This window comes from Cyprinodon tularosa, unplaced genomic scaffold (genome assembly GCF_016077235.1).
Source record: "Cyprinodon tularosa strain WSP-4 unplaced genomic scaffold, ASM1607723v1 ctg121, whole genome shotgun sequence".
In the NCBI taxonomy this organism is placed as follows: Eukaryota; Metazoa; Chordata; class Actinopteri; order Cyprinodontiformes; family Cyprinodontidae; genus Cyprinodon; species Cyprinodon tularosa.
In genome coordinates, this window is record NW_024038015.1 from 175202 (window position 1) to 189389 (window position 14188).

The following is a 14188-nucleotide window of genomic DNA, read 5'->3' on the forward strand; positions in this document are numbered from 1 at the left end:
AATACAGATGACAGTTGACTGTGGAATATTTAGGAGCGAGGAAATTTCACGACTGGATTTGTTGCACAGGTGGCATCCTATCACAGTTCCACGCTGGAATTCACTGAGCTCCTGAGAGCGACCCATTCTTTCACAAATGTTTGTAAAAACAGTCTGCATGCCTAGGTGCTTGAATTTATACACCTGTGGCCATGGAAGTGATTGGAACACCTGATTCCAATAATTTGGATGGGTGAGCAAATACTTTTGGCAATATAGTGTATCACCCCATCCAGACCAGGTTTTGCAAAATGCAAAAAATAAAGAAAATTAGAAAAAAATCAACAGTAAATCATTAATATGTAGTTTAGATAAGATAGTAATGACTCCATTTGGGAAAAAGGTTAAAACAATTAAATGTGGTTTATTTAACATAAGGTCTCTCTCTTAAAAAAGTTTTCTAGTCAATGACTTAATCTAAAACATCAAATTGAACTATGTTTTCTTAAAGAAACCTTGCGGCAACAAGATGATTATGTTAGTGTTCAAATGTTCATATGCCTAGAAAATCTGGGTTAGGAGGAGCAGCAACAATCTTTCAGTCTGACTTATTGATTAATCCAAAGCCGGTTAATAGTTATAACTCTTTTGAACATTTAACCCTTATTTTCCCACATCCAAACTGTGAAACAACAAATCCCTTTCTGTTTTTAACTCATCCAACAGGTCCCTACTCTCCATTTTTAGAATATGAATATCTTCTACCGGATTGATGACGAAAGGACTAATTTATGTATCCATTACTTCAAGGCTTGACTATTATAATTCTTTACGGTCAGGAAGTCAACAAGCCGTAGTTAAAATCCTTCAGTTGATTCAAAATGCTGTAGCAAGAGTTGTAAAGAAAATTGAAAAGAGAGATAATGTTTCTCCTGTTTTAGATTCCTTTGACTGACATCCTGTTAAAACAATATAATAATTTATAAAGCCCTAGAAAAAACTCTGTTATATTAGAGGTCTTATTATTCCTTACGCTTCTAAGAGAACGCTCTTATCTCTGCAGGTTGCCTAGTGGTTTCCTAGAATTCCTAAAAGTAGAATCAGAAGCAGGTCTTTCTGGATCCTCTACATTGGAACTAACTGCCAGTTTTAGTCCATGAGGCAGACACTCTAATTAAAGCTTTCTTTTTTGAGAAAGCATATTGTTTGCTCAGTCAATGGGTTTTTTGCAACTTCAACATCCGTATTACCTACCCCAGTAAGGGTGCTAATTATGTTATTTAATTAGTTACTATTCAGATTGCCATAAATTTTTGTGAACACATGCCTTACTGGCTATGTGTTTGAACAACAAATGAAACTGTAACTCTAACTCAAAACATGGTCAAATAGATAACTCTGCACATTTGTGGAATAAATTCAACACAACGTCCATTCAAAATGTAAGAGTTTATTAACAAATATCCTTCAACTTCAAGTCAAATATATTTCTGATAAAGACTCTTGACTATATTGGGGAAATTCAGTTACACTACGCTACTATGTACACAAAGAAAAAGGAAAAACATTGTTGAAAAAGATGTAACGATATCACAGTTTAGCAAAGTTTTTATATTTTATCTTTTGATTCTTTTAGAGCTATGGGAACTTGTTTACAACAATCCATTATGCAAATCCAAGCGCTAAATAACGCATTATTTGAAATGATTTGCTTAGTCAGAAATCAATAACCTTCAGTTGATTGATTCTTAACCATCATTGATTGAGCTATCAGTTAGCAAAGATGAGGAGTCCCATGAAATGACTTTTAGTCATAATTTGGTCATCAAAGTCTAACGAGCAAATGAGAAAACACATGGATATTAACCTTATATTAGTGTTTAAAAATTTGGTCATTATTTTTCTTTTCAAACAACAGCTTAAAACTAATCAGCATGGTATGTATTTCAATCTGTGAGAGTGTTTTTACCTAACAGAAAACAAATGAAATGATCAGTCATCATCAAAGAAACAAATTATTTAACTATAAACTCTCTGACTTGTGTGGCAGACCTGCATCCTCTGTATCTCAGTTTGGAAGGCTTAAGTTTTCCTCCAGAATTTAGGGGGAGGCACCACATCAGACGTTTCTTTGTTCTATGGGCACCCATCAGGGGTTTCAATCCCCCAGCCTGTTCCAAGCATCTGCAAGTCCTGAAACTCAAAGAAAAATAGTTCAAACTGTCTATTTTGCAGCAATTTGATTCTGATGTCAGCCATCAGGTCCACTTAACTTTGGTCAGTCTGGAGTTCTGGTCCTTGGGCAAGGGCAGCCATGATAGTTTCCTCTCTGATGTGAACCCCACAAGAGTGTCACGAAAAATAGAAAGAAGCAGACATGAGAGAGTTAATTAATCCTCAAATCACTGTGGAGTGCAACACCACATCTCTGTAGGGGTGTGCTGTGATCATTCAAAAGATGCAAAAAGTAGCATTTTCTAGAAAGACTGTATGATCTGCTTCATTTGTCTCTGTAAATGACCTTGAGATGAAATGTGTTCTGAGTTGGTGCTATATAAATAAACTGAATTGAGTTGTGTTTATAGTTAGTTTAGGGGTCCTTTGCTCTAAGTCAACCTGAATAAAACGTATATAAAGTCGTAATCACAGCTGAAAGATGCTAATAACATGAACTGTATTTGCAACAAGTCCATCAGAAACTGTGTGGTGTTTGTTAATGTGAACAATTATTATTGTCTGATTCAAAACCTCAATTTCTAATGTTTTCTACAATGTAATTTAAGCTACTTTCAAAAGAAATAAGAAATTAACTGTCTTGTCCTCCAATGTAATCAGGACAATACAAATTCTTTGTTTTTGCATTTTAGTTGACTGAAACTTCAGAATTTGGTTCTTTATCTCACAGCACTGATTATGTTTATGCTAACAAACTTTTACTGCCATTTAAAATCCAAAATCTTTTTAGCCAGAGAAATTGGAGTCATGACAAAACACAAACATCAAAATGTTAGTTAAAACTAAAAGGAAGAGTTCCTATGTGTCTGCATGTGGAGTTGAACTGTGGAGATGAACCGTAGTACTGTCCAAATCTATAACTCTTTACTGTACGTCTTCATGAGGGGTAGTGATGTTTATCCATTAGTATGGTTTTGTTTTTGTTTTTTTTAATGATGATAATGGTGATAAAAAACATAAATCATAATTGTAATTTTGACATTGTCAGTTAATATTCCTGTTCCTAATAATGTTTTTTTTTTTTATATTGTTGCAAGTATCAGGTCTATTTTTACACTAATTTTGATATAATTGCTATTTTTTTTTTATCATAATTGATTTTGTATTTTAGTACACAACTATACAAAGATACACAGTTTTTTTATAATCTATTGTCCCATGTTTAAATGAATATTTTCAATAAGCCAAATCAGCCTGTCAGCTTCATCAGGCTATAAGAAAATCAGATATTATGGCAAAGTATACAAGATAATGTTTTTTTCTTGTTTAACTTTACTTCAGCAACCATGTAAGCAGACTAAATAAGTAAATCATCAATTTTTTGTGGGGAAACACAACAAATTTGGATGTGTGTGGGTGTGTTTGTTGATCATAAATGTTACCCTGTTCTTGAAGGGAAACTGTAAGGCTAACTTCCAACAAAATGCATACACTCTAGGCTCTTACAAGTCCTTGTGGGGAGCAGTCCGCTTTTCGCAATGAGTGAAAGTTCCCTTCCTTGGTAGGAGGTTGATTTTACAACAAATGGTATGCTATGGCAATAGATAGGGTTAGGCTGAATGTCAGGTTGGGGGCATAGAAATAAAGGGAAGTCAATGCAAAGTCTATAGAGTAAGATAAATCAAAATAAAATGAATGGCTTCTAAATTTTTAAATATAGATCAATAATGTGAATAGCTTTAAGAGTTGTATCATAAGTACACGTCACATCAAATGTTACATCTGTGAAAATAAAAGTTTCAATGTTATGGATACAGGTTAGTAAGTAACAACTTTACAAAAATACAAATATGAATCCTCAATCTATGCGAATAATCCTAGATTGTGTTGCTGAAAGTTGTTCTTCCCTCACCTAAATGAGAAGATTGAGATGATGATAAGATGAGAAGGGTGCTGTCGATTGCACACCATACTGCGCAGGTATTGAAAACATTACAGCAAATATATAATGTTCAGTTGATTAACAGCTTCATCTGAGTCTGTAGATTTGTGTTTGTAAATTTCTGATTTGAACTTGTCTCTCTCATGACATTTCCATTTCTTAAGGTGCAGCGGTGATCAAATGTAAACAGTGTGGGAGAAAATTAAATATATATGGTGCAACTTTGCAGTCATTTAAAAATTCAGATAATTATGCATACATTTTTATTAAAAGTTATCTTAACCCATAAAAATCCTTGGAAAAAAACATTGTCTGTATGTGTGTTAGTGTTTATAAATTGTCTTGTAAGAGTGAATTAATTTGCTTGAGTGAAAATGAACTCAAGCGAACTTACCTCTTCACCCTGTTTGGTAAAGAGTGTGAGAAGAAACGTGCAAGTGAGGAATGTACAAGTTATCTTGTGTGTGTGTATGTGTCTGTGTGTGTGTGCGCATGGGGGTGGGTGGATATTATGCAAATAACAACCTTGTATGAACTTGTATGGAGCCAATCAAAGCAGTACAAGGAAGTTAACTTTAATAAAAATTCCCATAGTGGTGGGATAACACCTGTAGAGACTCTGCATCTGTTGATTCAAAGTGCTGAGAAACAGGACGACCAACTTCATCCAGCTCTCAGCGCAACAACACCACAGAGCTAGAATCACCAGAAGCTGTATTGATCTATCCACCTTGACCAGCAGAGAACCTACGTGGGACTTCTCTCAGCTTGGTCCAGTAAGGCCTCATTGTTCTACTCTGGTATGTGTCAAACTTAGCCTTAATCAAGATAACTACAAGTTATTTTAAATTCCTCATCAGGTGTGTTTTTATGTGTGTGACTTGTGTTTACACTCCTGCAACTTAATTAAGCTTACTATAACTACTAAGAATGAATAAATTGGGGATTCTATGATACCTGATAAACCATGTGGGGGACGCTAAAAAGAGGCCTGGAAACTCTGCAAGCTTCTCTGCCTACATTAGAGGAATGTGAAAATGAATGCAAACCATCTTTGTTTTGCAATTTTTCAGAGAAGGCTAAATACTCTCTAACGTACAATCCTGGAACATTTGTAATCTACTTCTATGACTCAGGTTACAGTAACCTGAGTCATAACACTAAAGGTTTATATATATATATCTATTTTAAAATTTGTGAGTGAATGATATGGTTTATTCCTTATTTACTGCCTTTGAGATCATGGAGAATAATGAGGCTTGGTGTAATTTTGTTTTACACCTACAATAAAAGTATAACAATATAGTAGGACTTATATTTTATGGTGCAGTTGCTTAAAATAGGTCAGGGACCAACATGAATTTACAAAGTAGGTGACTGTCAAATTTCAAAGTCTTTACACTACTAATTATATTATTTTTATAAGTGCTGGAAAATGTCCTGTGGGTACACAACTACAAACACAGACAGCAGATTGTGAAGCACCTGTTCACGTTAACAGTGCCATTATTAAAATAGGTAATGAGTAACTGTGTGCTTCATATCTCAAGAATGCAGCGCTTGTTAGACTTGTAACAGCAACCCACGGTTAAAATTCAATATTAACAGTGATCCATGTAAGCTACAAGTCAGCCATTGTGCACATCCACAACTTCTGCCACCAAAACAGTGGAGGTGGTGAAATTCTGATACAAGTATATTTGCATCACATGCAAATGTGTTCAGAGTTAAGTCTTAAACATGCTTTTATTTGCTTGTTTCATAAAAAAAAAAAAAAAACTTACGGAAACAAAATCTTGAAAAACATTGTAACTGTTAAGAAAGAATGTTTGCTCAGTTGATAAAATCCATTCCAGTAAAAAAAGAAAACAGTTGTTATGGAAATGTTAATTGGAGCACTTTGACTGAAATCGAGCTGTGCAAAGGGGAGGCATTCGTAATAATGGTTCCAAATTGAACTGTTTTTATGCTGTGCATAAACAAATGAACTTCCTTCAAGAAGTAAAACCCAACAGATAAATTTGCTTACACAGTGCATACATATTGTACAGCACATCCAGACACAGGATGCTTTATGCCACAGCTTTTGGTGCTCTTGAAAAATATTCATTTGTATGTAATGTACCAACTTGATTATGCAGCTTTATGTAAAGAATTAGGGCATAGTGCTTAATTAACCTCGGTGATTCCCATCATAAATAGCAATGAGCAAATTTGAAATAATACTTTGAAGAAGAGCTTTTTTCCATGTGTGCAATTTTTGGTGGCACGGTGCTGTTTATGATTTAGAACTACCACAAATAGACCTTCTTTTACACCACACAAATATAAAAATCCCAAGCAGACATTTAGACATTGTGTTTATAAATGATCGCAGCAACATTCGCAGTTAACATGCAGCGGATGATCTGTGCATTCATTTGCTTTTAAAATGGCTGTACCTCTGTCTTGTTTATCCTGTTTTCCTCCTTTTCTGTGGCAAATTTTCTACTGAAACTGCAAGACAACCTGCGCAACAATACCTCTTTTCTAAGCTGTGGAGACATAACCCAAAGTGACTTTAATATTATGAACTTTTTTCTTTAACTGTTAGTTATATTAATCTCCTGTTTTACTCTAGATCCTGGGCCATGCTACAACAGAGATTAGATTTTGCAATATGAGCATAACTCCGTCATCTACCCTGGAAAGCCCTCTGACCTCCAACTGGGTACCTACTAACCCTTATCATGACGGTAAGGACAATTACCCGCCCTGTCAGTAAAAATGAAATCAATATTAATCTTTCCAGGCATTGGGTACAGCAATTGTTTGATCAAATTGTGAAGAAAATCTAGTAAAATATTCCGACTAGGTGTTTTAAATGCTCTCTAATACAATCTATCCCTCTGCTGTTAGTATACTGAATGAAAATCATTCAGCAATGATATATTACCTACCTGGTGGGCAAGCCGTTGTGAAAAAACTCAAGGAAAAGAATCAAAGATACCTCACTGAGAAATGCCTGAAGAACTCCTTTATTTAATTGCGTTTTAGATTTATTATTGACATAACAGTTGAATATATTTTCCTACTTAATGATTCTATAAAACTGTAAATAACATTAATGGTTGTTTTTTTGTTGTTGTTGTATAATTACTGATGTCTATGTCCAGGTCCACTGGTGATGTCTGGTTACACAAGTCGCCTGTGGCCCCACGACTCCCAGCCTCAGTTCTGGAGCAAGTACCAGGTGTGGGAGTGGCTGCAGCAGATCATGGATATCCACCAGATTGATGCCTCCAGTATTCCCTTCCAAAACTTTGACATGGACGGCCATCAGCTTTGCAGCCTGAACTACCATGACTTCATCCGTGCTGCTGGCAGCGTGGGACACATTCTTTACAACAGCATCACAGAGCTCAAATCAGGTGGTGGGTATGAGATAGAGAGAGGATTGATTGGGCAAAAAAGAAGATCATTACTACCAATAAAAGAGAGGCTGTGTAATCAGAGCTGTGTGTGGGACAGTGTGTCGATGAGTGAAGCTGAGAAGGGATCAAGAAGTCGGTCAGGGGTTGCGCTGCGTGGCACTGGACTACTTAAAACAAAGAGAGATGATAGATTTGTTGTTTTCTCTTTCTGGAGTCGCTTGTCTGACAAATCACGATCTGTAAATGAAAACAAGAGCAGAAAATGAATCATTTATTGATTTTAATTAGAGTTTACAAAGAAACATGACATTTGCAGATTCAAGGAATCGCCATTTAGCCTTTAACTTCTGTCATGTGTAACTTCTACCAAACAAAGCTTTTTCAATAATTAATGTTTATGTCTGTTATGAAACAAATGAGAAAAACAGATCATATTTAATCTGCCATCTCAAGATAAAACTACTCCAAATGCAAGCAGCACCAGCATACCTGGTACAACAGGTTTAACCTCCAGTTTACAAAGAAAGTAAAATGAAACTTAAGCCCTGCTATTGTTCTTACTGACTGAAAAACGGAGCGAAATTCTCCTACATTTAACATTATTTATACACTGGTTGTCAATTTTGTACTTAAAAACAATGTATTTATAGCATGGATGGGTATGCAATGCTCAAAATATGGATTGGGGTATCCTGAGTTCAAAACAGACTGCTCCAACAAAAATGCAATTAGGTTCAGAAGTTTTGTCACGCAGAAATCCATCCATCCATCTATCAGAGCAAAAATGTTTAGGCTCAGTGAATAAACTCTGAAAATTTAACTCATTTCACCCACTTTTTCCTGGAAATGCATTTTTCTGGTGTAGCTGCATGTAATCTCAGGCTACCTTGCGTACCGCTTGGGGCACGTTTTGATAGCTTCAGTTCACTCAGCAGAGTCTAGGTTCAGGATTTTTTTTAAAGCTTGCAAACAGAGTAAAACTCATCTTAAATATGTAGGCTGTTTCTTAGTTTGATTTCATATTTTGTCAAAATACATAAACCAATATAAGAGCATCTAAAGAGCAACTAAAATCAAGCCTCAAGTTTTGTGGTGATATCTCACAAGAGATTTGGTTGCATCGGTTTTTATTTCTGTTGCTGTTTTTTATATCTTAACTTAATGTTTTTAATCAAATTCCACCTTTAAAGGTTTCTATTCTGTACCACTGTAGTAAAGCATTCGAGCCTTAGTAAATGATGTGGAATAAGCAGTATAGGCTGTAAAAGATAAACAGCAGTTAGACCGAAATATCACAGACGGCTCAAATTGGGTACTTATTCATGCTTGATTCCTCAGCCTTTTTTATGGGACTTCCTTAAAGTCTGACACAGAAACCAGAACTTCTCAAAAACTGCATTAAATGATATTGGTAGATGTCCAGTCAAAAATGGGGTTAATCTTCTAAGTATTGCAGAACACTTTATGTTTGCTCTAACATGTATTTCCTGTTGCCTTGTCCAGGCCAGTACCATGTCGATATCGGACAGTTGGAGCTCAAACATGAAAGTAAGTTGGAAAAACAGCATTCAGGGAATGTGGAAAGATTTGCTCAAGGCTATTTAGCTGATTCCCAATAATGCTCTATCCTCTCACATTTAACCATTTTCCATCAGATTTATGTCCATTTCCAGATGTCAGCTATACACCCGGAGGTAAAGCAAATATGTCTTTTCTGATTATGATTGCCTTCCAGAAATACCTGTAATCCAAAGAGTTGCCAGACTGAAAATTTTAGTGTGTTTTTTCTCTTCTTTCTTTTAACAGAGATCTATGATCATACAGTTCCATCTCTTGCTCCCAATATATCTCCCACGCCTTCTAGTCCTGGTAAGAAAAAACATGGTTTTTGTAACATAGGAGCTAATTGATGAATAACAGCAGCTCACCATGTTTAAATCCCTTCTTTCAGACATTAAACGGTCTTTTAGTCGAAGTCATCAGGTCAAAAAACACAGTAAGTTATGAAATTATAAGATTACAGTTTCATTTACTGCATGTAGATCAGTTGCTTTACTGCCTCTTGTTTCTGTCCCAAATGACCCGAGAGGGACCCACTTGTGGGAATTCATAAGGGACATTCTTCTGAACCCAGAGCGAAACCCTGGTTTGATCAAATGGGAAGATCGGACGGAGGGGGTATTTCGTTTCCTGAAGTCTGAGGCTGTGGCTCAGTTGTGGGGAAAGAAGAAGAACAACAGTAGCATGACCTATGAGAAACTAAGTCGTGCAATGAGGTAAAGCCACACATGTTTATGAATGTTGCAACACAAATATAAAACCTCATGTTTGCATATCATAAACACACTAAGACAAGACTGTGGGAAAGACTGCAGAGAGAATCAATAAATTTTCATATGATTTTTTTTAAACAACCAATGGATTACAGTTTTTGTTTTGGTTTGTCTGGTTGTTCCCATCACTGCAGAGAGCATTTGATAATGACTAGGTTGTCAATTTTATATACTTGTATTGCTCAAAGGACAAACAAATCTAATTGAAGTATTTTTATCATATTATACAAACCAAGAACTTAAAAACTTACCCTTAAAAGCCAAGTGTATCATAATTGATACATTCGTTTTTGAGACCTGTGCATCATCAGTGTAATTTTTTTGTTCTTGAAAACCTTGTATTACAAAATCAGACAGATGCAGTGGAAACAAAAAAACCCATAAAAGATTATATAGAAATGCCTAAGATATCACAAATAATGCAATTAAATTATCTAATCTAATAGAAAAATGTATGTTTTTTTGTTTTCATTTGTCAGAAAGTTCAGTAACAACTATAGTATGAAAAAATGGTCCAGGCTTTAAGAGAGAGATTATTATTATTATTATTATTATTATTATTATTATTATTATTATTATCATTATTATTATTATATATTTCATTGAAGGAAATATTGGCTGGTTTTTGAATAGATTTTGGTGTTGTCGGGTAATTTGCAGTTTGTATCTTTAGAGTCCCAAACAAAACAAAAAACATAATAATTAGAGCCCAAAATTGCCAAAAATATTTATTTCATGTAAATTCATTACTTAAAATCACAGATCACAAGTAAGTATAAAATGAGTAAAAATTGAAATTTTTTATCATACTCAGAGACAACTGCAGTAGTTTCTAATTATTTCCTCAATCTATTATCTGAGTAATTATGTGGAAACGTTTTTTTTTCAGCTTTTTATTGTCATTCCATTGTCACAAGTACAGACCAACGAAATGAACTATCTGCATTTAACCCATCCCCTTGTGGAGCAGTGGGTTGCTGTTGTGGGGCGTCTGGGGAGCAGTGTGGGGGATAAGGGTCTTGCTTAGGGACCCAAAGTGGCAGTCCGTGGGAGTGGGGCTTGAACTCAGAACCTCAAGATTCCAAGCAGGCTGCCACTGTCCTAAGCAGACATAGTGTGAAAAGTTTTGCCTAAGGACCCACACTGGCAGCTCATAAGTCCCAGCTGGGATACTAACCCAGGCTTCCTGTTTGCAGGACGGGTGACTTACCACTTTAGTTTCCCACTTGAACTAGCCAGCCACCAAACTTTTTATTCAATTTTTTTATTTATTTAAATGTATAATAACAAAATAACTGTTACACTCTAATTTCGCACCTTGAACTTCTTTATTTAAAAAAATATTGACAAACTGACCGACCGTCTTACATTTCTGTAATCAGATGTTACTGTTTTGAAAAGGAAAAATAAATACGATTGGGAAATCAGGAAGTGAACTAAGATAATTAACAGGCTTACTGGAAAGATGGAAATAGCAACATAGTTGTCTTCTTTCACAGATTGCTTTTGCATTTATGGGAAAATTAGCTCGTTTTAGCACCATTGTTTTTTCTAATGACGTGTTTCACTGGCAAACAGCAAGAACGTTGTCAAATGACGGTCCAATTGTACAGCTATTAGATCAAACCTGGTTGTGTAACAGATGCATAATGTTCAATCAACATTTCACAAACACTGCATCCTTTCCTCTGTCTTGACATTTAATCACTGAAACTTTTAGGTGACGTCAGCTTCAAATGGATGGAAAATAATTGTTTTTCATACATTTCTCCCCTGCACACAGAATTTACCACACAGTAATTTTTTTTTTTTTTGACAACATCAGAGATCTTATAATTTAACAGCGAAAATAAAAAGCAGTTGAAATGTTTACGTCAGTGTAACAGGAAGGACTTGCTATAAAAAAAAAGCATATTGTTGTGAGAGCAAGAGAATTGAACCGGCAGTTTAGATGTAAAAGATGGACATGTTTTTAAAATACATGAGAAAAAATAAAAATGTAGACATTTTTTTATATCTTACATCTTTTTTTTTTTTACTGTCTCTGTTACAGATATTATTACAAGAGAGAAATCCTAGAGCGAGTAGATGGGCGCAGACTGGTTTACAAGTTCGGAAGGAATGCCAGAGGCTGGAGGGAGGCAGAGAAGTGATAATGTCATTATCAAATATGTTTTTTATGCAAAATTGTCACATTTTAACGTTTTTTTTATTTGCCTTATTAAATATGTTTGTTGAAGCTGTTTACAAGTGTTTCCTACTTTTATTTGCTTTATCTTATTGCCTTGCTCATTGAGTTGATACTGCACTGAGATCCTTTACGAAAAGGTGTTTACATGAAATGAAATTAAAAAAGCTAAACAAAAAGCACTAGAAACGGTAGCAATAAACAGAGTGAAGCTTTTTTTTTCTTAATGAAAACAATCATGAAAACGCAAGTCCCAAAGAAACACATGTTGACATAGCTGTCAAAGCATACACAGGCATACGTTACATGTTTTGACACTGATACTGTGAAGTGTCCTTTGGGGAGCATGCTAGATCATTTAATAAAGATAAAACTAAATGTAACCGTGCCTTAGAAAATCCCATAAGCACAGTGCAGTGAAGATATTAAAGATAAAATGTTAATATTTACAGAACATGTAAAGCTTGTATTTCCTCATTAAATGCTTTGCTTTTATTTAGTTGTAAAAGAATTGAATGTGTTTGTTGAAGTTTCATACAATAAAGTTTGTAACCGTTTTTATTTCTTCCATGTGTGTTTTTAAGGAGTTTGATGTGCTGTTAAATGTCAGACAAAATTTGTAGTCAAAGACATGATTATATTAACCAAAAGGTATGATGCAAATTGTAGCAATTTTTGAGAAAACTTGACTAATGTGCATCTGACTGTGGTTAATAACAGCAGTTTACCATCTTTTTCCTTCTGGATCTGTTACAAGCTCGTGTATGAAATGTGCTGTGCTCAATGATAACGAAGGATCCCTTTGTTTAATCTTGACACTGTGAAATGCCACGTGGTAAATTGTTTGCCTCTGCGTGCCCAAGCTGGTTCCAGCAGACAGCTGACAAATGGCTGGTCCTTGATTGGCCTCCAGATAAAAGCACTGTCAATAAAAGGCTTCTTTCTTTGGCCTGTGTTCGCAAGCAAATTCATGTCTAATCTTTTCCCTGACTTATCTGGCATTTGGGACCCTTCTTTACATAGTGTGACATTTACTGACACTACACGGAGTCATTATCTTTGCCTTTGTCTTCAAAGTTGTTCTTGTTCACCGGTTTCTTTAGTTTTCACTCTTTAGTTCAATATTTCACAAATTCCTGTTATAATATTGCCAGTCGAAGGAACATGCAATATAGTTATTAATGGCAAAACATATTTCTTCTTTGATAAAACCAGATGCAATATCTGAAAGGCGGTCAGATTAGTTAACCCTGCAGGGGAAAGCAGTCGTTATTTAAGAAATCAGTTTTGATTTTATTTCATTCACAAGTACATTAAAACAAATTGTATCCTAGAAGTGTAAATAAGGCTGAGCATGCTCAGGATTACATTGTCAAATCAGGGCTGCTGATTGTCACATTGTTGATATACATGAGGCAAGCCATTGTTCAAATTATAGTCCATATCCATCGCATTCCTATTGTTCCAATTCTGTGTTGTTATACAGAGTTATAACAGCTTGTTATTTCTTCTTTCATGCTGCAATCTAAGATTTTATTTTAAACAGTAAGAAAATTAGAAATGAGCCCCAATTAGACCCAGAAATAGCCTTTAAAATGATTTAATCTGTCTTTGCCACAGAGTATAGTCCTACCTTACAGTTAAGTAGAGTAGTTCCTAACCCTGCTCCATAGCCCAGCCCTGTCCTGAATGTGTCCTTGATGCAACACAACTGAATAAATGAATTGGTGATTAACAGGCTTCTATACCTTGTGCATGCAGTGGAGGCCATGCATTATTTTTGCTGTAATCTAAAGCATGCAGGATGGTGGTCCCTGGGGACCCGGGTATGTATGTATATATATATATATATATATATATATATATATATATATATATATATATATAGCTCTTGTTGGCAAGGAGGCTGAACGTAATCATCTCTGACATGTTCACAGTTGAACAATACATATGAAAAAGAGAAGCAGACATAAACTAGTTTTTTCTATCCAAAGGAAATAGTTTTTCATTTAGTTGTATTTTTTCAATCATCATCCCTCTGGCAGTCACACTAAGGACCCGTGTTTTTATTTTATTTTCCAAACCCACTAAGTGTAAAAAATGGAAAAGTTACGTTTTTGTTTCATCTTACAAAAACATGTGATTCTAGTTAAAGTCA

At 35.1% G+C, this 14188-nt stretch overlaps 1 protein-coding gene across 1 annotated transcript; it reads left to right on the plus strand.

Moving 5' to 3' along the window:
* Positions 1 to 4675: 4675 nt before the first annotated feature.
* ehf (ets homologous factor) lies at positions 4676 to 12992 on the plus strand. The gene is made up of 9 exons (XM_038275291.1): positions 4676 to 4896; positions 6717 to 6831; positions 7252 to 7509; positions 9013 to 9057; positions 9165 to 9203; positions 9316 to 9378; positions 9461 to 9505; positions 9590 to 9785; positions 11896 to 12992. The coding sequence occupies exons 2-9, from the start codon at positions 6756 to 6758 to the stop codon at positions 11993 to 11995; spliced, it is 822 nt and encodes a 273-aa protein (XP_038131219.1). The 5' UTR covers positions 4676 to 4896; positions 6717 to 6755; the 3' UTR covers positions 11996 to 12992.
* Positions 12993 to 14188: the final 1196 nt, after the last annotated feature.